Source organism: Pocillopora damicornis, chromosome 10 (genome assembly GCF_964200805.1).
Source record: "Pocillopora damicornis chromosome 10, jaPocDami1.2, whole genome shotgun sequence".
NCBI classification, from domain to species: domain Eukaryota; kingdom Metazoa; phylum Cnidaria; class Anthozoa; order Scleractinia; family Pocilloporidae; genus Pocillopora; species Pocillopora damicornis.
Genome location: NC_142679.1, coordinates 19,275,096 through 19,299,803, shown reverse-complemented (window position 1 = coordinate 19,299,803; position 24,708 = coordinate 19,275,096). Strand labels below are relative to the sequence as shown.

General features: G+C 38.0%; 4 protein-coding genes and 2 long non-coding RNA genes across 6 annotated transcripts; 2 read left to right on the top strand and 4 right to left on the bottom strand.

The window, feature by feature from the left end:
* The first annotated feature begins 1,898 nt into the window (after positions 1-1,898).
* LOC113672299 (uncharacterized) lies at positions 1,899-3,141 on the top strand. Its single transcript, XM_027188572.2, has 3 exons — positions 1,899-2,016; positions 2,260-2,385; positions 2,880-3,141. The coding sequence occupies exons 1-3, from the start codon at positions 1,936-1,938 to the stop codon at positions 3,039-3,041; spliced, it is 369 nt and encodes a 122-aa protein (XP_027044373.2). The 5' UTR covers positions 1,899-1,935; the 3' UTR covers positions 3,042-3,141.
* A 2,990-nt stretch (positions 3,142-6,131) lies between these two features.
* Positions 6,132-7,371, bottom strand: LOC149039279 (uncharacterized). The gene is made up of 2 exons (XR_016180117.1): positions 7,233-7,371; positions 6,132-6,709 (listed from the first exon to the last, which is right to left on the bottom strand). It is a non-coding gene; the product is annotated as an uncharacterized LOC149039279 (long non-coding RNA).
* On the top strand, positions 6,941-9,715 carry LOC149039278 (uncharacterized). Its single transcript, XR_016180116.1, has 2 exons — positions 6,941-8,467; positions 9,019-9,715. It is a non-coding gene; the product is annotated as an uncharacterized LOC149039278 (long non-coding RNA).
* A 1,445-nt stretch (positions 9,716-11,160) lies between these two features.
* Positions 11,161-12,811, bottom strand: LOC149039277 (uncharacterized). Its single transcript, XM_089185784.1, has 3 exons — positions 12,520-12,811; positions 11,790-11,954; positions 11,161-11,298 (listed from the first exon to the last, which is right to left on the bottom strand). The coding sequence occupies exons 1-3, from the start codon at positions 12,700-12,702 to the stop codon at positions 11,161-11,163; spliced, it is 486 nt and encodes a 161-aa protein (XP_089041910.1). The 5' UTR covers positions 12,703-12,811.
* Positions 12,812-16,096: 3,285 nt separating this feature from the next.
* LOC113672300 (uncharacterized) lies at positions 16,097-17,900 on the bottom strand. Its single transcript, XM_089185218.1, has 3 exons — positions 17,696-17,900; positions 16,910-17,053; positions 16,097-16,396 (listed from the first exon to the last, which is right to left on the bottom strand). The coding sequence occupies exons 1-3, from the start codon at positions 17,876-17,878 to the stop codon at positions 16,259-16,261; spliced, it is 465 nt and encodes a 154-aa protein (XP_089041344.1). The 5' UTR covers positions 17,879-17,900; the 3' UTR covers positions 16,097-16,258.
* A 3,335-nt stretch (positions 17,901-21,235) lies between these two features.
* LOC149039276 (uncharacterized) lies at positions 21,236-23,085 on the bottom strand. The gene is made up of 3 exons (XM_089185217.1): positions 22,850-23,085; positions 22,075-22,218; positions 21,236-21,532 (listed from the first exon to the last, which is right to left on the bottom strand). Exons 1-3 carry the CDS (start codon positions 23,030-23,032, stop codon positions 21,395-21,397), a joined length of 465 nt encoding a protein of 154 aa, XP_089041343.1. The 5' UTR covers positions 23,033-23,085; the 3' UTR covers positions 21,236-21,394.
* Positions 23,086-24,708: the final 1,623 nt, after the last annotated feature.

The following is a 24,708-nucleotide window of genomic DNA, read 5'->3' as shown; positions in this document are numbered from 1 at the left end:
GACTTATCGTTAAAGCTTATTCAGCCCTGCTTCTGAATTTCCAAACCCCTCTCCCTCGAAAAAAAGAAAAAAATTACAGTGTTCTGGTGTATTTTTATTGTGCTTATCGTGTATTCATAACAATCATTTTAGATGACCAAGCTCGAATTTCTGCTGCCCATTACTCGTGTTCAGCTAAGTTTTTGCCTGGTAACGTAATTTTACAAAACGATTGAGTTCTTTGAAAGGTCCTTGAAGTGACGACAACGTGTGATTAGCCATGTCGGCGGTCGGTTATACTAAAACAAAGACACTCATGTCCATCACCCACACTTGGACTTTGCCGATTCTTACAATCTTAAGTTACCACCATGGAGCAATTCAAGTTATTTTTCGTCTTCATTGATAATACAGTAAGGCCTTCCCCTTTCGCACCCTCTTCATGTTTTCAATCTTGCATCTTCAGTTTCAAGTTTCGATTGATGTTTAATTGTGGAGAAGAGTGCCAGCGTGCGGGATAGATTAAGCATCGACTAGCGGGTGTCCATTTTATCCATCTAGTTTGCGCAAGTAAATGGCCGCTGACTCGCATCTCAAGTTTTCTTCGTGCCTTCTTCTTTTTGTCACTCATGTATGAGCAAAATAACCTCTTGAACTAGTATATGAATTCAATTTACCGAAAATATTTCCAGAGCAAAAGTATCACTACACTTTTTTTTTGGCTATGATTTTATTCTTCGTTTTGTTTGTGTGCGTTTTTTTAAATTTATTTTTGCAGCTGAAATCTATTCTGTTTACATCGACAACTTTATGAAAAAGTGTAGAATTCCATTTGTTGTTTCCAGTTTTGGTTTATTTATCTATTTTCATACATTAATTTAACTTCAGTTACATTTGTTTTTAGTGACTTTCGCCGATCTTTTTTTCAGTTTTATCATCTGACCAGATCGTGGTTTAGATGCTTAATTCAAGTAGAACAAAAAGAGTAAAAGGAGATCGTTGTTGGAGATTTTTAACATGTTAAAACTAGGTTCCTATCCCCGCTTCGCAGATTTTTTTCCGTTTTTCTTGTTTTCTTTCTTCCCCTGAAACTAAACACGCAATCTATTATTATGTTCCTACGTGGCCAAACAAAGAAGCTATGTTTACATTGTAATGTTTAATATTCAGTCAGGTGTTTTTTTTCATGACTGTGAAAATGATATAAAACTTTTACGTGTTCGATTACTCTAAAGAGCTAAAATGTTCTGAACTGCTAACAAGCTATTCAAAGCGCTATATAACTACAATTTTGATCAAAGATCCAGTTCTTACCCTCAGTGTTGATCAATTCTCAACGAAACAAACATCTGTTCAACCGAAAAAGCTGATATCTCTTTTGCGGATACATGAGAAAAGTCTTGTGTTCCTCATTTTGACACACAGGTGTGGAAATCAAAGAAGTATTTTTTTGATATTACTCAACCTACACCTGCCCATATGATTACTTTTCTTGCGAACACTGCTATTCACGTGTTCTGTATCCAATAACTGTGGATATGGGTTTGCCTTCTTTCATAAGCATTACGAAAACAGAAAAATGTTTTGGACTTCATAGATTCTATGGAGGAACTGCAGTTTACTTTAAAAGGGCATTAAAAAAATGTTAACTTCATCTTGTGGTAGCAAAGAAGTTTAAACGACATGAAAAGAAACTTGACCTGCTGACTTAAGAAAGACGGGTGTTTGCTACATATCAGTAGTTTTGCCGATATCAGATCACAAATGCACGCACAATGGGATCAGGAGGTTTAGAATAACGAGATTTTGGGGGAAACAGAACGATTGAACAAATATTTCCATTGTTGAAGCTTTTTTCAATGGAAATGAAATATCCAGTTTGGGAGGATTATAAAATGACGAGCCTCAGCTGACGGTGTGAGACACATTGCAAATCAGTCGAGTGAAGAACTCAAGATGAATTATCAACTACTTCTTCTGATCCTCGGTGCTTCCTTGGCTTTGGCAGAATTGCAAATGGACTTTCCAAGACCTCCAGTAAGTTCAGCTCTTTTACTGTTTCCTTTATTATCTCTTTAGGAATCAGGGATGGATGCTGAACATACAGAACAGGGAAAATAGAATAATTACATTTAAAACAGAGACGATCACTTTTAATTCCCTTTCCTATCTATGATCCAAACATTTATTAAGTTCCTTGAAATGAAGGGGTCCCCTTTAAAGTACCGCGAATCAGTAAAACTGCAGTGAATTGACCCCTTCCTATAAACTTTCTCATAGAGACCATGCCAAACAGAGTATGACAACTGCATCAGTAACGCAGGAAAAAAGCCATGTGGAAAGGTTTCCTGTGAAGTCGACGCTATCAAGTGCGCCAGGAAAAATTTGCCTTCACCACCATCCAATGTGAGTGACGAGTACGGCATACGTTAACGGATACCATATGTCCTCTAACAAGCACCCTAACCCATTCAAGCACCCTCCCTCGAATATGCGCCTTTTCCCTTAGGCCATAATCTCAAACACGGTGCTCTTCTCAAATAAGCGCTCCACTCTCCTCCAACTCCCTTTTTTGATTAGTAGGGATACAAAGAGAACCTGTTTGTATAACCACTCTTTATAACTTTTTAAGCTCTAACTAAAGGGGAATCAGTGCAGGAGAATAATAGGCGACCCCCCGATTAAGCGCCCCTCTTCCAAGAAGCGCCCCTCCTTTTTACCGAGATTTTAAATAAGCCCCCGGGTGCTTATTCAGTTGAAAACGTTACTAGTGTTTCTTCCTGTCAGTCCAGTGAAAGCTTTAACATCTTTTAAAAAATTAATATGAACTCCTGGCTCTTCAAAGTATTCCCTTTCCAGGGAAAATAATGGAAAGTAATTTCATCATGTTTTCCTTTCAGCCAAGTTGCAAAAAGTTCTTCAATTGTGTCGACCAGGCTAATAATTGCAAGGCGCAGGGAAGTTGCCTTGTTCTCTTGGAAGCGTGCAAAGGCGACATGAACCAATCCAAACGGGAATCGAACAAACTTCGCCCGTCGGGAGGGCCAGTTCCGGCTAAATGAAGAAAAGTCCAGTCCGAGAGTGCATAGTTTCGAGTCTTGGATAAAATGTAGCTATTATGAATGATGGTGTCAGGCGAAATAAAGCACTGAAATTAATCAATTATATTCTTTTGCCTGGCCTTTTGCGAGAGTGACGTGACGAACACAGCTAGTGCTCTTCCTTTTAAACCCTTTTTGCGCAATGCTGATATTTGAGATGATTTAAAGCTACTACGAAAAGACATCAGCCAAACTGTTTCACCGTGCGAGGCCACGGTATTTCAAATTTTCCACTTTGTTTATCCCAAAAATATGCTTTAGCATTGACATTTCTCTGGAACGTATTTGCCTTATTAACATGCCACTTCTAACTTCCACAATTTCAATGTATTATTCAAGAAGCAGGTGATGTGAATAAACAAACACACCAGCTGGAAGATTTTATCTTAAAATAATGCAGTACCAAATTGCTGGGGAGAACTGCTGATCACGTCAACGGGGTAAAGAGGTTAGATTTCAGCAACATGTGCCAGAACGAGCCATGGCATCTGTCTTCATTTTTATTTTTACTCCTTCTTCCATCTTCCTTGGGTTCTAAACTATTCATTTTGTCTTTTTATTTTTTGCCCTGTGGGAATGTGGGGCGACTGTGAAAAAAAAACACCTATTTAGTACAAGCGGGGTCATGGGTTTTCCTACAGAACCATTCAAATCTTATTTATTGCAACGCAAAACATTTCGTTTTTTGTCTGCTCAGCGATGTATATCAGGAGCTCATGATTAAGAATTTTTTTCTTCAAAAAGAGATAACAATAAAATATGAATAATTTATACCGACACGAACGACACTCTTTTGTAACTAGTTGGAAGCTAAACCCCCGTTGGATTGACTGTAGTATCTGTTGAATTGCTAATGAGGCCTAAAAATTTGGTTAACATCTGCCAGAAAGAGTATTTTTTTACAATAAATTTCGTTCGGGCAAAGTATAATAAAGCCATATTCATTTAACAATGGAGAAACTTCAGCAGAGTGTCGAAAGTTCTTCAGTATCGCGATGGTTTTGCTTTACTTCACTCTCGGATGGAGTGAGGCAAATTGCCATTTTCTCCATCAATCACATCCAAAGCTAAAACTGGAATGTGCCGATCAATCTGAAGCTTCAACATTCTCCCCACCGATGACTCACGAGTATTTCATTGTCGTCACTGCCCGGGGGTGGGAAATTTCAACCGGCCTGGGTGGGTTGAGAAATTTGAACCGGTGGAATACACGAGGAGTTTAAAGGTAGAGAGTCCGCTTTCGTGAGAAAATGCCTCAGAAGAAAATTTCCACATCGTAGAATGACGCTTACGAGAGGAAAACCAATAAGCGGCAACACAAACTTTGCTTGATTCTACAAAATCTAATGATCACACGAAGACCTTTCGTTATGCTTGGGTGGGGCATTTGAACACATTTTTTGCACGGGGTACGCCAATTTGAATGAGCCAATTGTCAAAAGTTCAAATGCCCGGGGGGGATGTTGAAGATTGGAATTTATCCATGCATTAGTGCCTCAGGTCAAAACATTTTCAGGCGATTGAAGTCATTTGCATATATATGCTCTAATTTATCAAGTACTCATTGTGATATTTCTCTTGATTTCTTAGCTTTTATCTGGTTTGCTTGCCCATGGCGCGTGCCAATCGTTTAGCGCAGGAATTACATTTTCTGCTTCAAGCTTTGCGATTTGCAACGCGCAGTGGAATTAAACTATTACCTGTAATCTGCCTTGCTACTGCACTGAAGCTTAGAGGTTCAGGGCGGAGGTGATATACAGACTTTTAATCTTGTAAGTTTGGTAGTTTAGAATAGGATCTCAATGGAGTAACGGCTTTTAAGGCTAACGGTTATAATGTTGGCGATTTTACGGCCAACGGTTAATATTATTCCATCGTTGTCACCAGAAATTGCTTTTACGGCTAACTTTTATTGTACACCTATCGGTTAAAATGTGTCAATTATTACGGCTAACGCCTAAATTTTTTTGGCCGTTTTACGTCGGTTGGTTAACCTTATTAATACTCTCTTAGCCATAAGATTCAGAGAGATGAGCTTCGAATGAGGTGGGCAATGTTTTCACCTTTTTTGACATCATTACGTTATTAATTAGATTTCCTCGGTGGCGTTTCACTTGGTATGGGGCGTATCTGGCAAGAAGTTTAATTCTTTTTTGACTTAGGAGTCAGGATTGCGAAGTATGGGCATGGTTATTGATAACGCTTTCCAATCTATTTTGTGTTTTCCAAAATAGCACATTTTTGGATAAATTAATGATTTTCCTCTGCAAGTTTTGGTAATCACTTAAAAATTATCAAATCTAGCGGACAAATTTTAAAATAAATTGAAAATTTACATTTTCCTCTGCAATATTAAGCGCGTCCGTAAGAAACTATGTGTTAATGGACAATCATGAAAAGATGCAGAGGTAATCCGTCTAATCTGCTAACAGTCAGTCACTGAATGTTGCAGAAATTCTGCAACCTCTCATGCACTGTGTGTTGCAGAAATTCTGCAACCAATAGTCCACTGGATGTCGCAGAATTTCTGCTACCACTCACACACTGGATGTTGCAGAAATTCTGCGACCCTTTATACACTGGGTGTTGCAGAAATTCTGCGACGACTCATACTCTAAGTGTCGCAGAAATTCTGCAACCACTCATACATTGGGTGTCGCAGAAATTCTGTGACAACTCATACGCTGGGTGTTGCAGAAATTCTGCAACAACTCATTCAGTGAGTGTCGCAAAAATTCTGCAACCTCTCATTCACAAGGTATTGCAGAATGTCACAGAATGTCACTGAATGTCACAGAAACACTGTGACAACTCATACACCGGATGTTGCAGAAATTCTGCATCCTCTCATTCACCAGATGTTGCAGAAATTCACTCATGGATACAGGAATATAACAGTCTTTCTCTAGCCAGTCAATAACAGATGCCACAAATATTCTGTCAATTAACTTTCAACAGGAATTATGTACCTAAAATAGCACATGGCTTAATGCCACATGATAAAATGCGAATATTAAAAATGTTAAAAAAAAAGTAAGCAATACAACATACAATTTAAGTCATATCACTTTATTTTATGATCAGATACAAAAACTGACTGAAAAATATCATTAATTTATAAAATTGAAGTTTGTTATACAGCAAATAAGCAATCTACTCTATATAGTCACGATTTCAGTCCTTTGACCTATTTTAAAATATCTGTATACGTGATGAATTGAGAGCAAATATATCATTTAAATCTTGCATTGTCTTGCAAAAGACTATAAGGAAATTAATGCTCAACCTTCTGATGGAAACTTTAAACCGTTCACTATTCAGAGGAAAACTAAATTAACAGTATCACAGATTTTAATTAATATCTCCACCAATGTTTACAGTAGGTAATAATGCTACATGTGTATCTCAATAAGAGGGCAAAAATAAGCCTCTAGGAAAAACAATCCTCTCTCTCTGTCAGCTGCAACTGTTTCCAGACTAAGAAAAATCAAACCGTGCAATGTTGCCTAATAAATCACAAACCAATGAAAGGGATAATGTACTGAAGACCCACTCTACAAAGCCATTGTGAGGGCGCCTCTGGTTTTGGCCGGGTTCTGCATTGAAAACAACGACGGAATCCAAGAAATCTGAAATAATTCACTAATGTTTAATGCATCGTATCAATTTTCGCAACAACAAAATTGGCCTAAAATGTGCTTTTATCAAATGTTTGTGGGTTCTACATCTCCATCGAGGACTGAAAACATACAATTCATAAACAAGAGATCGACTTAGAGATGACGATTCAATAAGCGTTTGGTAAAATTGTATCTATATCGATGAGATCGCAAACTTGTGCCTGGTAAACAAAGTTTGACTCAGACCATTTATCGTTACCTAATCGCTCTATATTTATCGTTACCCAATCGCTCTGACCAAGGGCGAACGCTCGAAACGTCAGCCTTTAAACTCTTTGCAGTGGCCAATTTACGTTGTCAACTCAGTTGATAACACTAAATTACATTTATTGTTACGATACATTACGACTGAAGTTCGCGTTACCTGTCACACTTGCATACTTTTGACCTCTTGTCAACCTTGAAATTTGAAAAGTTATCGACACTGAATTGCTGCTTGTGATACTTTGTATTCAGGTGATTTTAACTTTACCTTCAATTTCTAATTGACTCTCTAAATCCGGAATTATTTCTCCATAAATGAAAGATCCTGCATTCAAAGAATTGTTTGAGTCATCGAAGTCAACCCACTGATCTTCATTGGGATGTCTTTCCTCTGGTGGTGATTCCCGAATCGTAAAAATTATCATGGCTCGTAGAAATGGGATATGTTTCCGGTGTCCTCGCCATCATCGGTTGAAATATTTTTGTTCGACGGATACAAATTAACTCAACTCAGAGTCTGACAAGAGCGCATAGCAAACAAAACTGACTAAAGCCCAATTCTACGATTTTTTGGGATATTACGAGCGGATGTCGGCGGTTTGTAAAACAATAGGTTGAAGGGACTTTTGTCCCTCGTTGGTGAAATTGCACAGTGCACAGCTTACGAGTTCTAATCGAAATACTAACCCTATACTCGCCAATTTGGTATATAATGCAAACGAATGGAGACTTCATATCTTTAACTAGGCCTACCGTGAGCGCTAAGCATGTGAAGGTCAGTATTCATTGAGCGAAATCGGTGCCTTTCAAAACCGCCGGCGTCGCGGCTCTTTAGTTTTATAATTAACCATAATTGAGTGCATGCCCAATGTGCCGCCAGTGTACTTATAGCCCGCCGGGACGAAGAAAAATAGATCTGTTTCCTTAGTATGGTTATAAAAAAAAACCCTCAAATTTCTGAGCTTAAGAAGGTTTAGTGTGGACAAGGCCTTACAATTGCAAGGCATTTCGAACAGTTAACGAGCATGAGAAAGAATCAAGGAAGCTTTAAGTTGATTAGTTTAGCACTCACGGGAAAATGTCATATTCTTAATTGATTTGAAGGTGTGAAAACCTCAGACAGAAATGTCGTTGTTTGCGACTCTCTCTTCGCCGCTCTTAATTGCGCCCTAAATTTTATTACAAGAGAGGCAATGATGAGAAGACACGAGTTCATGATTCATCGGTCTGTCGGCTTTGAAAATAGTTGGGCTTTGAACTAACTCACATCTCATTTGCGTCCGTTAAATTCTTCATACGCCAGATGCCTCCGAAAGATAAGGGGAATGGGAGTATTGGAAGTATGGTGCATCAAAATAATACAATCAGGAGCTGCGTATCTTTACAGAACAGGAACAAGAGTTTACCTTTTCTCCAAAAATAATTGGTGCGGACTTTTTGCAAAAGTCATCACATTCCTTTGCTGGACCCTGTGGAGAATCACTTTCTGAGAGGAAACTTAAGGTATGAATAAACTGGTGCATCACTAAGGGTTTATACGTGACGCGTGATGAAGGCCAAAGTTATAATGCGACGCGTGAATTTTACTGAAAGGTTAACGTTATTCGTGAATTTACGAAATTGTATGAGGCCTGAAGTATACTTGAACCTGAATTTTTTCGTTTTTTTTTCATAGCGTGAAAACCTCAAGATTTCCCTGAAACCATGAACATAAGAGGAGAGATTAGAAATTTTCTCTTTTATGTCCATGAAGCATGAACTGATTTTTTGAAAATTCGTCTTAGGCCTGCAATATCTTACTATCTCTCTCTCAGGACAAATTAGTTCCAACGAATTTACTGAAGGGATGCGTTTCAATTTGCTTCAATAAACCCACGGTTATACGAAAGGTTCAGTACGGCTAAACTTCAGTAAAACATTATCTGCGCGAAAGCCAAGCTAGCCTAGTTACACCAAGACCTGTTCAAATCATAGTCAAGATAGTGTTGATGAATTCATACATCCTGTTTTGAAATGTCCATGTGATGTAAATTCACTTTCTTTTAATTTTTCAGATCCATATGTACAGAAGGAGGCCTTACAAACCCCCGTAATTGTAGACAATTATGTGTGAGCAGTGAAAGACTAATTTTCTTGGATACTATTGGATCAACAGTACTGCATCGCCTTGTGAACAGAAGGAAGAGGAGTCAAAAATCTAAATCTTGCATCGTCAGTTGAAATCAAAATTATTGAACGGGTAACTTCGAGGAAAAACATTTATCTCATCAATTAATGACGATATCGTCACTCAGTGATGGTGATGTAAATTCAACTTCAAGTGTCCTTGTCGAAAACGCACCAAAGACACGTTCCCTGATTAATCAACTCTTTTAATCGACGAATACAATCCAGGTATAACTAAAGCATCAACAACAACTCGACCGCGTGCAGGATTTCTCAACCATCTAGAAAAGAAACGTGATACCTCGGAGCACAAAGTACATTCTGGGAAATTGATTGATTGGAGACATTTCCGGTCATGACAAAAACAACAATAGCGAAACTAAAAACGACTTAAGGCATTGTTCACGGTTCCCGACAGTCCTCATTCCAAGGTCATCTAATTTTAAATTTCTTTAAAAATGAACAGATCATCCTATTCTGCAACAGATGAGCTCTCCTTATGCCAAGACAGGATTACTTCCATCTTTTCTTTGATTAAACGAAATTTTAAAAAATTTGAAAACAAACTTTAAAAAGAATCTTAAATGTGTTAGGAGCTCATCCTGAATGTGTACAATAATTCAATTACACGATTTTTTTTTTTTTGCAGGGAAGAGAAAATTAATTTCCTTTCAACAACTTACCTTTTGGCATTTGATTAAAAGCCTGCATGATTTATGAATAGTTCTGTTTAATAAAGCGGGTATGGGCCTCTGTTAATAGCCTTTAGTTTCCAACCGTGGATTTATTTTCACAAGTTTATCCTATCATTCAAGAAACATCAGCATACACAGTATTGTTATTTCAACTATGATCACTGAAAAATAGAAGAGGCATAAATAGAAAACTGATCGAAATTGTTGGTATGCGTGGGCCCTTTACAATTTGTCTTTTTTGAGAATGGAAAAGCAACGACTCAGAATTTCTGCAGCATTGACCTTGCAACACATAAAATTTCTTTAACTCAGGATGTCATTGCTTGCAGAATTTCTGCTGCTGCGGACGTCGTACCGTGCAGAATTTCTGCAGCCCTGGACGTCAAGGCGTGCAGAATTCCTGCAGCACTGGACGTCAAGGCGTGCAGAATTTCTGCAGCACTGGACGTCAAACCTTGCAGAATTTCTGCATCATTGGACGCCATACCATGCAGAATTTCTGCAGCACTGGACGTCAAGGCGTGCAGAATTTCTGCAGCACTGGACGTCAAACCTTGCAGAATTTCTGCATCATTGGACGCCATGCCATGCCATGCAGAATTTCTGCAGCACTGGACGTCAAGGCGTGCAGAATTTTTGCACGCTTGGGCCGTCAAACTTTGCAGAATTTCTGCATTACAGTTCTTGATACCATGTCAAATAAAAATGAAAAAAAAACCGCTTAAACATATTAAGGGTTAAAATCAAAGACTTTATCGTTCCATTCTTAAACGTGCAGAGTATTATGTGCACTTTGACCAGATTTAACAAGCAACGCAGTAAAAAAATGAATATTTGTACGAGTAAATTGTACCTACGTTTAACTTTCCGTTTAATTATACAAAATGTTGCTCTTTTGAAGCAACACATTTTCTTAATCCGTGAAAACTGAAGCGTTTTGCTTTTATCAAATAGGAGAAATTTCCGTGTTTTTTGCTTAAATAGTGCTGCTTTAAAGCCAACATTTCACTTTGTCTGGAAAAAAGCACGATATTTTGCGGAATCGATATGAAATATATGTCTAAAAGGTCCATTTTTCACGGAAAATGCTATTTTGGAAAACACAAAATAGTTTGGAAAGCGTTTGATGTGAGGCAAAGAAAAGACTTCCCAAATGTGCATGTAATTGCTCAATGCTTTATTCTCAAACTATCTCTATAGTTCAACAGAAGCTTCTTAAAAATCCCTCCCGTTACCATTAAGTACAACTGCTTTCTAGTTTCTTTGCTATTTTCCCTTTTTATGTGTTATGTTATCGACTGAAGAAGATGGTTTTCCCAGCGGGTGACTGCCAGCCTAGAAAGCTGCGCAGTAGGAAGGTGGGTTTGGATCTTCATTCATGCAGTACTTGCTGCACACTGTACATTCTAACTTTTTTGTGCAGTCTTCTTGAGTTAGTTCGAAGCATGTATTTGTCTTGTAAAGACAGGGACTCTATCGGGGAAAAGAAGAAAATAGGTTAAGTTAGGGCATGAAGCAGGAACTGACGTGTATGTACATATAGGTTCTTGCCTGTACCCTTGAAATGTGCCATAAAATACTTTTCCAAGGGAAATTTGAAAAAAATATTTTGAAGATATTTACTACCTACCGCTAGTAAATATAGTTATTTTCAGGTTGCTGATGTTTAAATAAGCGTAGCGGTCACGAGTTCATATATACCATCGACAGAAGAATTCTACCGTGACGCGAACTGCCTCAAGACTAAGTTAGATTGTATATTACTGGAAAACTAAGGTATGTTTATCAGAGTAAGTCCAAGTATTTTTAGGTTGCTCGAGAATGGTGCCGAGTATGTGATTAACATTTAACGATAATTTAATAGGCTGCTTACGAGAAAAGTGCAACAAATTTTTGCGGCATTATCACAAAATTTTGAAGCTCTCAACAACGAAGAGAGAGACAGAGAGAGAGAATGGGGCAACCATTTCATTCATAATGGACTCCATCTTTGGAGGAGGCGTGGAAGATTTCTCGGACGACAGGTCAGTTTTAAGACATACTCCAAAATTCTTCATGCACTCCAATCGTTTACAGGCATCAGTTTCTGCGTCAAGTTCACATTCTCCGAATTTCTGTTCACAATCAGTCTGTAAATGGGAGCATGGTTAGCAGTGCTTTCATCTGGTAATTTTGATGAAATCTAACTGCAGTCATTTAAACAGAGACAGCGAAAAAGTCAAGAATCATGTCCAAAAACATATGAATTGACTTATCACACTTCTAGGTAAGAGGTGCGCATCCAAACCCAGAGCTGTCGATCCAGGTTTAGTTTTGTAATCAGCAGTTAGTGCATCTTTCCTTATTAATCTCCTCCATACTGAACTAACCTCGTTTCCCCCCCCCCCCCTCCGTTTTATTTTTCTTTAAGTTTTTTCTCAACGTATTGACGTTCTATTTGATTTGGTTTGTTTTTAAGATGTCGGTGGATGAAAACTAGAGAGATAAGGCGAGTTTGAGGCAGTCAGTGACTTCATTGGTTCATTAACTATGCCCGATGTGATTTTTTAGCCTGATTTGAGCCCGCATTTTGAGAACAACTAAAATAATTTTGAAAGATGTGTCCTAGATCCTTTTCATGGGAAAAAAAGAAAAGAAAACTGTTTTTTCGAAAGGAAGTCGAGAGCGGCACTTAAAACTGACCATTTAACTTACTATGAATGCAGGTTGGCTTGTTGGATCATCCTGGCTCTCTACATCCTTCAATCCCTCGATAAGCTTATCAACGTTTTCGTTAAAGAACTTCAGAAGAGCTGGATGATAAAGCGATGTGTCGACTACGAAACCGACTGAAGCCCCAGTGACCAAGAGAACGAGGAAACACTGTAGAGATCTCATCTTGAGTTGGTTGCTTGGCTGTTTTGCTAGGCAGTATAACGAAGGTACTTTAGTCTACTCTATTTATAGTTAAGACTGCTTACCGCTCCTACATCGTTCAAGGGAAATAACAAAAGAGTCTTTGTTCATTCATGGGACCTTTTTTTGCCATGCCCTTGGGAAATAGGTAATGAGTTTATTTAGAGCGGGATCATCGGCCGCGAGGAAACAATTAAACGTACCAACATAAATACTTCTTGCCGTTATTTGGTTTTAACAAGGTTATAAAAGTTGAACAATCCTTGAGTTAAGCAGGAAAACGCCTAGAACCGAGTGCAAGTTGTGACCATTTATTGTATCTCAAAATTATAGTCTTCCATTCGTGCGTGAATAAATTGGAGATAATTTGTGATGCTGCTTGAATAAGTTAGAGATCCCCTTTGGCTTCTCAAGTCGTTAGGCCCCCGGGAAATAGATTTTCAACAGTGATAAAGAGTTTTTTCTCTCCTTGCGCTTGTTTGCGTGTCTTGTGTCTTGCAATTTTATAACTGAGGTCAACATTGATCCGTAAAATTAGAAGACAGTTTTTCCGAGTGTAACTCTTTCGCTTCAGTTTCTACTATATTGTTTCGGCCGGATTTTGTCAGTGGGTGCAGCTGAATATACAAAAGATTTACAAATTTACCTTCGTGATGAAAAAGATAAAATAAGATTTATATATTTAAAAAAGCCAGAAAAAACAGAGAAAAAACGAAAACAAAAGATCGACACACACTTTACAGCAACGTCTTGTTTATTTATCGGTACACCTATCTAGCTAAAAGATTCATTTTATATACTAGAGAATTAGTGAAACGTAACGAGTCTTGTTAAGTGTTTGCATTTGACGACCAATTATGTAAACATTAAGCCAAGACAGCTTGCACAGTTGTAGAGTGTTCACATTTGAGCAGATGGTGTACTTCCGCAGGCATGCAAAAATGACGCGGATAAGATAAAATGAGCATGTACACATGGCATGGACTGAAGACAAGACTCTTTAAGAGTTTAAGAATTACGCTCTTGTACTGTAGTGTGGTGCATTCCCTCAAGCGAGCAAATATTTTTTATATATCTGATGTCAAAAGTGAGCAAATTGGTGTTAGAATAATCTTAGCCAAAGTAAAATCTCTCGAAATTAAGTAACTATTTCTCTCCTTCAAAATGCTCTATTTTCCACGCGTAAAAGCAGACGCACTCTTTTTCAATCTCTACGTTTCTTGACTGGCCGAGTTTCAAACTTTGAATTAAGACTGAAGGTTGGTTAAAGTCCAACTGTTGCGATACATATGCCTGGGCTAATGTTGGATTTATCGCGAGCACAGGCACGGAGTGAAGCACACTCGACACCCACGGAATTAAGCACACTCGACTGCTATATCATCTATATAAACTGATTGGACTTTATTGCTTAAATCAAGGTTATTCATGATATACATAATGGCAGCCGTAATTTCACAGATGGCATGCAGCAAATACCTGAGCGCTCGCGTAGCAAACTTTTTAGTGTGTGGGGCTAAAGATGAACGCATAAGCTTTAGTTTTCAAGGAAGGAGGTAGGGGCATGCGTAGCCTAACAAATTTTTTTTTTGGAAAGGTGGGGTGGGGGGAGGGAGAGGAGGAGGGGCTGAAGTTTCCCTCTGCGCAGTCTCTGTACCTACATATGTCCTACGGAACTTGGCTTTAATTGAAGCAAAAACCTTCTCTAAGCAAGTTGTTATAAGGATCAGAAAGTACGAACTACATTTCGATATTCCATGGGATACGTACTGGGAATATCTCGGAAAATAATAAAAGTTTACCTGATGTTAAATTGACAATTATACGTTCTGAAAAGATAGGTATTTAATGTTCGATGTAAAATAAGTGTAGTTAAAGGTTGCTTGTGTTCCTAGCTTGTCCATTCAAAAAGAGTCATTTTGCATGGTGTAAATCAAAATAAAACCAAATGTGTGGTTTAGAGCCAATATTGTTCTTGATATAATCCATTTGCTTTGCTCGTTTTTCTCCTTCTTTGTAGTTGCCCAATGTTATGAAGTGAGGATGTATTCAGTAAAAAGATGTGAAGAACAGCCATTGCTAAGGCAAAATAACATTAATTGGAAGGTGTCTTGATCACTTATCGGTTTTTTCCAGAATTTGATTCGAATGTCATTCGGCCAGGACGAAAGTGTGTAAAAGGCATAAGGCATCACCGTTAATTAGAGTAAGTAAGCTCCTTCTTTTTAAGCAGTCGTGGTCTTGACAGGTGTCGTATATTGGTGTTGATTGCTGAGAAGTTGTACATGGCAGAGAAACTGATGTGATCGATAGTAAATGTTTAAGAAGTGGAAAAAGAAGTAAATATAATATTATTTTATGAAGTAAATATAATATGTTTACTTATAACATTTTTACTTGGAAAGAAAATTATATCAAGAAAAAGAGTAGTAAATAGTTCAAAAGTGTAAAATCGAAAATAAACTAAACATCGAAGATGTGAATCAGATGCTGAAAATGTATCGTTTGTAGTTTAATTTTGTAAAAAAATTGTTTTATTTCATGTAAATTTTCTATTCATTGATATCATAAGAAAAAGAAAGAAAAAAATGCTTTTCTTTTAGTAAAAAGAAATATGAAATAAATCAAACCAACTTAAGCCTAGTACATTATTATTGTGAATGTCACTAGGAATCACTTCACATATGGAGAATCAACTGAGTAGGGGTGTTTCTGGTCCGGTATCAGACCCTTTGCCGAGTCCAAAGAAAAAGAAAAAGGAAAGACATTTTAAGTGCTGGAGAAGCAGTGGCCGATTCCAAAATAGAAAAGGTTTATTTCTTAATAACATTTGTAACGTGTACGATGCGTCGCGAAAGCAAAATTGTAAGGATGGAAACAGTTGTTGTGGGGATCAGTTTCAATAAAAATAGTCTAATAAATATTGTACAAGCTAGCTGATAATAAAAATAAAATCACTCTCGTTGAAAAGAAAATTGAGCGATAGCCTCCTGGCCGGGTGTGACTTATCCAGGGTAAAAAATGTTTCTGTTGCCGACAAAAAAAAAAAAAACTTTTTCCAATTTAACTAACGCCACGATTGCGTGATCTCATGACGTAATAGTTTACGCCCGGAAAGGAGCATGGTATCATTGTAAATATCATTCGGCTTCGAGTGACGATGTGTGTTAAAAATGTGGCATTGCAAAAATTTTGTCCTTGAAAGAGCTCGACGCAACCTCTGAGATGATTGGTACAATCCCCGGGATGTAAAGAAAGTATGAAATAGGGCTTATTTAGAGTAGGTGAAGTTTAGTTCTTTTTTGACTCAGGAGTCAGAATTGCGAAGTATGGTCATGGTTATTTGGTGTGAGGTAAAGAAAACACTTCCCAAATGTGCATGTAATTGCTCAATGCTTTATTCTCAAACTATCTCTATAGTTCAACAGAAGCTTCTTGAAAATCCCTCCCATCACCATTAATTTTTTTGCTATTTTTCCATTTTACGCGTAATGTTCTTGACTGAAGGAGATGGTTTTCCCAGCGGGTGACTACCAGCCTAGAAGGCTGTGCAGTAGGACGGTGGGTTTGGATCTTCATTCATGCAGTACTTGCTGCACACTGTACATTCTAACTTCTTTGTGCAGTCTTCTTGAGCTAGTTCGAAGCATGTATTTGTCTTGTCAAGGCAGGGACTCTATCAGGGAAAAGAAAGAAACAGGTTAAGTTAGGGCATGAAGCAGGAACTGACGTGTATGTACATATAGGTTCTTGCCTGTACCCTTGAAATGTGCCATAAAATACTTTTCCAAGGGAAATTTGAAAAAAATATTTTGAAGATATTTACCACCTACCGCTGGTAAATATAGTTATTTTCAGGTTGCTGATGTTTAAATAAGCGTAGCGGTCACTAGTTCATATATACCATCAACAGAAGAATTCTACCGTGACGCGAACTGCCTCAAGACTAAGTTAGATTGTATATTACTGGAAAACTATAGTATGTTTATCAGAGTAAGTCCAAGTCTTTTAGGTTGTTCAAGAATGGTGCTGAGTATATGATTATCATTTAACGATAATTTAATAGGCTGCTTACGAGAAACGTGCAACAAATTTTTGCAGCATTATCACAAAATTTTGAAGCTCTCAACAACGAAGAGAGAGACAGAGAGAGAGGATGGGGCAATCATTTTATTCATGATGGACTCACCATCTTTGGAGGAGGCGTGGAAGATTTCTCGGACGACAGGTCAGTTTTAAGACATCCTCCAAAATTCTTCATGCACTCCAATCGTTTACAGGCATCAGTGCCTGCGTCAAGTTCACATTCTCCGAATTTCTGTTCACAATCAGTCTGTAAATGGGAGCATGGTTAGCAGTGCTTTCATCTGGTAATTTTGATGAAATCTAACTGCAGTCATTTAAACAGAGACAGCGAGAATCAAGAATCATGTCCAAAACATATGAATTGACTTATTCCACTTCTAGGTAAGAGGTGCACATCCAAACCCAGAGCTGTCGATCCAGGTTTGGTTTTGTAATCATCAATTGGTGCATCTTTCCTTTTTAATCTCCTCCATACTGAACTAACCTCGTCTCCCCCTCCCCCCCTTTTATCTTCCTTTAGGTTTTTTCTCAACGTATTGACGTTCTATTTGATTTGGTTTGTTTTCAAGATGTTGGTGGATAAAAACTAGAGAGCTACGGCGGGTTTGAGGCAATCAGTGACTTCATTGGTTCATTAACTATGCCCGATGTTATTTTTTAGCCCGATTTGAGCCCGCATTTTGAGAATTCTTTCTCAAAGACCACAACAGACACACGGGTGGTGTCTGGTTTATAGTGGCGACGCAAAAAAAAAAAAAAGAATTGGAGAATAAGCAAAATATTTTTGAAAGATGTGTCCTAAATCCTTTTCATGAGGAAAAAAGGAAAAGAAAACTGTTTTTTCGAAAGGAAGTCGAGAGCGGCACTTAAAACTGACCATTTAACTTACTATGAATGCAGGTTGGCTTGTTGGATCATCCTGGCTCTCTACACCCTTCAATCCCTCGATAAGCTTATCAACGTTTTCGTTAAAGAACTTCAGAAGGGCTGGATGATAAAGTGATGTGTCGACTACGAAACCGACTGAAGCCCCAGTGACCAAGAGAACGAGGAAACACTGTAGAGATCTCATCTTGAGTTGGTTGCTTGGCTGTTTTTCTAGGCAGTATAACGAAGGTACTTTAGTCTGCTATATTTATAGTTAAGACTGCTTACCGCTCCTACATCGTTCAAGGGAAATAACAAAAGAGTCTTTGTTCATTCAAGGGACCTTTTTCTGCCATGCCCTTGGGAAATAGGTAATAAGTTTATTTAGAGCGGGATCATCGGCCGCGAGGAAACAATTAAACGTACCAACATAAATACTCCTTGCCGTTATTTGGTTTTAAGAATCCTTGAGTTAAAACAGGAAAACGCCTAGAACCGAGTGCAAGTTGTGACCATTTATTGTATCTCAAAATTATAGTCTTCCATTCGTGCGTGAATAAATTGGAGATAATTTGTGATGCTGCGTGAATAAGTTAGAGATCCCCTTTGGCTTCTCAAGTCGTTAGGCCCCCGGGAAATAGATTTTCAACAGTGATGAAGAGTTCTTTCTCTCCTTGCGCTTGTTTGGTGTCTTGCAATTTTATATTTGAGGTCAACATTGATCCGTAAAATTAGAAGACAGTTTTTCCGAGTGTAACTCTTTCGCTTCAGTTTCTACTATATTGTTTCGGCCGGATTTTGTCAGTGGGTGCAGCCGAATATACAAAAGATTTACAAATTTACCTTCGTGATGAAAAAGATAAAATAAGATTTATATACTTAAAAAAGCCAGAAAAAAAAAAACAGAGAAAAAACGAAAACAAAAGATCGACACACACTTTACAGCAACGTCTTGTTTATTTATCGGTACACCTATCTAGCTAAAAGATTCATTTTATATACTAGAGAATTAGTGAAACGTAACGAGTCTTGTTAAGTGTTTGCATTTGACGACCAATTATTTAAACATTAAGCCAAGACAGCTTGCACAGTTGTCGAGTGTTCACATTTGAGCAGATGGTGTACTTCCGCAGGCATGCAAAATTGACGCGGATAAGATAAAATGAGCATGTACACATGGCATGGACTGAAGACAAGACTCTTTAAGAGTTTAAGAAGTACGCTCTTGTACTGCAGTGTGGTGCATTCCCTCAAGCGAGCAAATATTTTTTATATATTTGATGTCAAAAGTGAGCAAATTGGTGTTAGAATAATCTTAGCCAAAGTAAAATCTCTCGAAATTAAGTAACTATTTCTCTCCTTCAAAATGCTCTATTTTCTACGCGTAAAAGCAGACGCACTCTTTTTCAATCTCTACGTTTCTTGACTGGCCGAGTTTCAAACTTTGAATTAAGACTGAAGGTTGGTTAAAGTCCAACTGTTGCGATACATATGCCTGGGCTAATGTTGGATTTATCGCGAGCACAGGCACGGAGTGAAGCACACTCGACACCCACGGAATTAAGCACACTCGACTGCTATATCATCTATATCAACTGATTAGACTTTATTGCTTAAATCAAGGTTATTCATGATATACATAATGGCAGCCGTAATTTCACAGATGGCATGCAGCAAATACCTGAGCGCTCGCGTAGCAAACTTTTTAGTGTGTGGGGCTAAAGATGAACGCATAAGCTTTAGTTTTCAAGGAAGGAGGTAGGGGCATGCGTAGCCTAACAAATTTTTTTTTTGGAAAGGTGGGGTGGGGGGAGGGAGAGGAGGAGGGGCTGAAGTTTTCCTCTACGCAATCTCTGTACCTACATATGTCCTTCGGAACTTGGCTTTAATTGAAGCAAAAACCTTCTCTAAGCAAGTTGTTATAAGGATCAGAAAGTACGAACTACATTTCGATATTCCATGGGATACGTACTGGGAATATCTCGGAAAATAATAAAAGTTTACCTGATGTTAAATTGACAATTATACGTTCTGAAAAGATAGGTATTTAATGTTCGATGTAAAATAAGTGTAGTTAAAGGTTGCTTGTGTTCCTAGCTTGTCCATTCAAAAAGAGTCATTTTGCATGGTGTAAATCAAAATAAAACCAAATGTGTAGTTTAGAGCCAATATTGTTCTTGATATAATCCATTTGCTTTGCTCGTTTTTCTCCTTCTTTGTTGTTGCCCAGTGTTATGATGTGAGGATGCAGTCAGTAATAAGATGTGAAGAACAGCCATTGCTAAAGCAAAATAGCATTAATTGGAAGGTGTCTTGATCACTTATCGGTTTTTTCCAGAATTTGATTCGAATGTCATTCGGCCAGGACGAAAGTGTGTAAAAGGCATAAGGCATCACCGTTAATTAGAGTAAGTAAGCTCCTTCTTTTTAAGCAGTCGTGGTCTTGACAGGTGTCGTATATTGGTGTTGATTACTGAGAAGTAGTACATGGCAGAGAAGCTGATGTGATCGATAGTAAATGTTTAAGAAGTGGAAAAAGAAGTAAATATAATATTATTTTAAGAAGTAAATATAATATGTTTACTTATAACATTTTTACTTGGAAAGAAAATTATATCAAGAAAAAGAGTAGTAAATAGTTCAAAAGTGTAAAATCGAAAATAAACTAAACATCGAAGATGTGAATCAGATGCTGAAATATATCGTTTGTAGTTTAATTTTGTAAAAAAATTGTTTCATTTCATGTAAATTTTCTATTCATTGATATCATAAGAAAAAGAGAGAAAAAAAAATGCTTTTCTTTTAGTAAAAAGAAATATGAAATAAATCAAACCAACTTAAGCCTAGTACATTATTATTGTGAATGTCACTAGGAATCACTTCACATATGGAGAATCAACTGAGTAGGGGTGTTTCTGGTCCGGTACCAGACCCTTTGCCGAGTCCAAGAAAAAGAAAAAGGAAAGACATTTTAAGTGCTGGAGAAGCAGTGGCCGATTCCAAAATAGAAAAGGTTTATTTCTCGATAACATTTGTAAGGTGTACGATGCGTCGCGAAAGCAAAATTGCAAGGATGGAAACAGTTATTGTGGGGATCGGTTTCAATAAAAATAGTCTAATAAATATTGTACAAGCTAGCTGATAATAAAAATAAAATCACTCTCGTTGAAAAGAAAATTGAGCGATAGCCTCCTGGCCGGGCGTGACTTATCCAGGGTCGACAAAAAAAAAAAAACTTTTTCCAATTTAACTTACGCCACGATTGCGTGATCTCATGACGTAATAGTTTACGCCCGGAAAGGAGCATGGTATCGTTGTAAATTTCATTCGGCTTTGAGTGACGATGTGTGTTAAAAAGGTGGTATTGCGGAGATTTTGTCCTTGAAAGAGCTCGACGCAACCTCGGAGATGATTGGTAAAATCTCCGGGATGTAAAGAAAGTATGAAATAGGGTTTATTTGGAGTAGATGAAGTTTAGTTCTTTTTTGACTCAGGAGTCAGAATTGCGAAGTATGGGCATGGTTATTTGATTTGAGGTAAAGAAAACGCTTCCCAAATCTTCATGTAATTGCTCAATGCTTTATTCTCAAACTATCTCTATAGTTCAACAGAAGCTTCTTGAAAATCCCTCCCGTCACCATTAATTTCTTTGCTATTTTTCCTTTTTACGCGTAATGTTCTTGACTGAAGGAGATGGTTTTCCTAGCGGGTGACTACCAGCCTAGAAGGCTGCGCAGTAGGACGGCGGGTTTGGATCTTCATTCATGCAGTACTTGCTGCACACTGTACATTCTAACTTTTTTGTGCAGTCTTCTTGAGCTAGTTCGAAGCATGTATTTGTCTTGTCAAGGCAGGGACTCTATCAGGGAAAAGAAGAAAATAGGTTAAGTAAGGGCATGAAGCAGGAACTGACGAGTATGTACATATAGGTTCTTGCCTGTACCCTTTAAATGTGCCATAAAATACTTTTCCAAGAGAAATTTGAAAAAAATATTTTGAAGATATTTACTACCTACCGCTAGTAAATATACTTATTTTCAGGTTGCTGGTTTTTAAATAAGCGTAACGGTCGCGAGTTCATATACACCATCGACAGAAGAATTCTACCGTGACGCGAACTGCCTCAAGAAAAAGATGAAGGATTACGGGGAGGTATAGACTGGGTTAGATTGTATATTACTGGGAAACTAAAGTTTGTTTATCAGAGTAAGTCCAAGTCTTTTTAGGTTGCTCGAGAATGGTGCCGAGTATGTGATTATCATTTAACGATAATTTAATAGGCTGCTTACGAGAAACGTGCGACAAATTTTTGCGGCATTATCACAAAATCTTAAAGCTCTCAACAACGAAGAGAGAGACAGAGAGAGAATGGGGCAACCATTTTATTCATAATGGACTCACCATCTTTGGAGGAGGCGTGGAAGATTTCTCGGACGACAGGTCAGTTTTAAGACATCCTCCAAAATTCTTCATGCACTCCAATCGTTTACAGGCATCAGTGTCTGCATCAAGTTCACATTCTCCGAATTTCTGTTCACAATCAGTCTGTAAATGGGAGCATGGTTAGCAGTGCTTTCATCTGGTAATTTTGATGAAATCTGACAGTAGTCATTTAAACAGAGACAGCGAAAAAGTCAAGAATCATGTCCAAAAACATATGAATTCACTTATTACACTTCTAGGTAAAAAGTGCGCATCCAAACCCAGAGCTGTCGATCCAGGTTTGGTTTTGTAATCAGCAGTTGGTGCATCTCTCCTTTTTAATCTCCTCCATACTGAACTAACCTCGTCTCCCTTTATCTTCCTTTAGGTTTTTTCTCAACGTATTGACGTTCTGTTTGATTTGGTTTGTTTTCAAGATGTTGGTGGATGAAAACTAGAGAGATACGGCGGGTTTGAGGCAATTAGTGACCTCATTAGTTCATTAACTATGCCCGACGTGATTTTTTATCCCGATTTGAGCCCGCATTTTGAGAATTCTTTCTCAAAGACCACAACGGACACACGGGTGGTGTCTGGTTTACAGTGGCGACGCAAAAAAAAAAAATGATTGGAGAATAAGTAGAATAATTTTGAAAGATGTGTCCTAAATCCTTTTCATGGGAAAAAAAGAAAAGAAAACTGTTTTTTCTAAAGGAAGTCGAAAGCGGCACTTAAAACTGACCATTTAACTTACTATGAATGCAGGTTGGCTTGTTGGATCATCCTGGTTCTCTACACCCTTCAATCCCTCGATAAGCTTATCAACGTTTTCGTTAAAGAACTTCAGAAGGGCTGGATGATAAAGCGATGTGTCGACTACGAAACCGACTGAAGCCCCAGTGACCAAGAGAACGAGGAAACACTGTAGAGATCTCATCTTGAGTTGGTTGCTTGGCTGTTTTGCTTGGCAGTATAACGAAGGTACTTTAGTCTACTCTATTTATAGTTAAGACTGCTTACCGCTCCTACATCGTTCAAGGGAAATAACAAAAGAGTCTTTGTTCATTCATGGGACCTTTTTTTGCCATGCCCTTGAGAAATAGGTAATGAGTTTATTTAGAGCGGGATCATCGGCCGCGAGGAAACAATTAAACGTACCAACATAAATACTTCTTGTCGTTATTTGGTTTTAACAAGGTTATAAAAGTTGAAGAATCCTTGAGTTAAAGCAGGAAAACGCCTAGAACCGAGTGCAAGTTGTGACCATTTATTGTATCTCAAAATTATAGTCTTCCATTCGTGCGTGAATAAATTGGAGATAATTTGTGATGCTGCTTGAATAAGTTAGAGATCCCCTTTGGCTTCTCAAGTCGTTAGGCCCCCGGGAAATAGATTTTCAACAGTGATGAAGAGTTTTTTCTCTCCTTGCGCTTGTTTGCGTGTCTTGTGTCTTGCAATTTTTTAACTGAGGTCAACATTGATCCGTAAAATTAGAAGACAGTTTTTCCGAGTGTAACTCTTTCGCTTCAGTTTCTACTATATTGTTTCTGCCGGATTTTGTCAGTGGGCGCAGCTGAATATACAAAAGATTTACAAATTTACCTTCGTGATGAAAAAGATAAAATAAGATTTATATATTTAAAAAAGCCAGAAAAAACAGAGAAAAAACGAAAACAAAAGATCGACACACACTTTACAGCAACGTCTTGTTTATTTATCGGTACACCTATCTAGCTAAAAGATTCATTTTATATACTAGAGAATTAGTGAAACTTAACGAGTCTTGTTAAGTGTTTGCATTTGACGACCAATTATTTAAACATTAAGCCAAGACAGCTTGCACAGTTGTAGAGTGTTCACATTTGAGCAGATGGTGTACTTCCGCAGGCATGCAAAAATGACGCGGATAAGATAAAATGAGCATGTACACATGGCATGGACTGAAGACAAGACTCTTTAAGAGTTTAAGAATTACGCTCTTGTACTGTAGTGTGGTGCATTCCCTCAAGCGAGCAAATATTTTTTATATATTTGATGTCAAAAGTGAGAAAATTGGTGTTAGAATAATCTTAGCCAAAGTGAAATCTCTCGAAATTAAGTAACTATTTCTCTCCTTCAAAATGCTCTATTTTCTACGCGTAAAAGCAGACGCGCTCTTTTTCAATCTCTACGTTTCTTGACTGGCCGAGTTTTAAACTTTGAATAAACACTGAAGGTTGCTTAAAGTCCAACTGTTGCGATATATATGCCTGGGCCAATGCTGGATTTATCGCGAGCACAGGCACACTCGACTGCTATATCATCTATATCAACTGATTGGACTTTATTGCTTAAATCAAGGTTATTCATGATATGCATAATGGCAGGTGACTAATACGTGGTATGAAACACAGAGGAAAAGTAGGCCTAGGGTTTCCTTTGGTATAAGGAACTTTATTACGACATAATTCAAATCCGTAATCTCACAGATGGCATGCAGCAAATACCTGAGGGCCCGCGTAGCAAACTTTTTAGTGTGCAGAGCTAAAGATGAACGCAAAAGCTTTAGCTTTCACGGAAGGAAGTAGGGGCATGCTTAGCCGAACAAACTTCTTTCTAAAAAAGTGGGGTGGG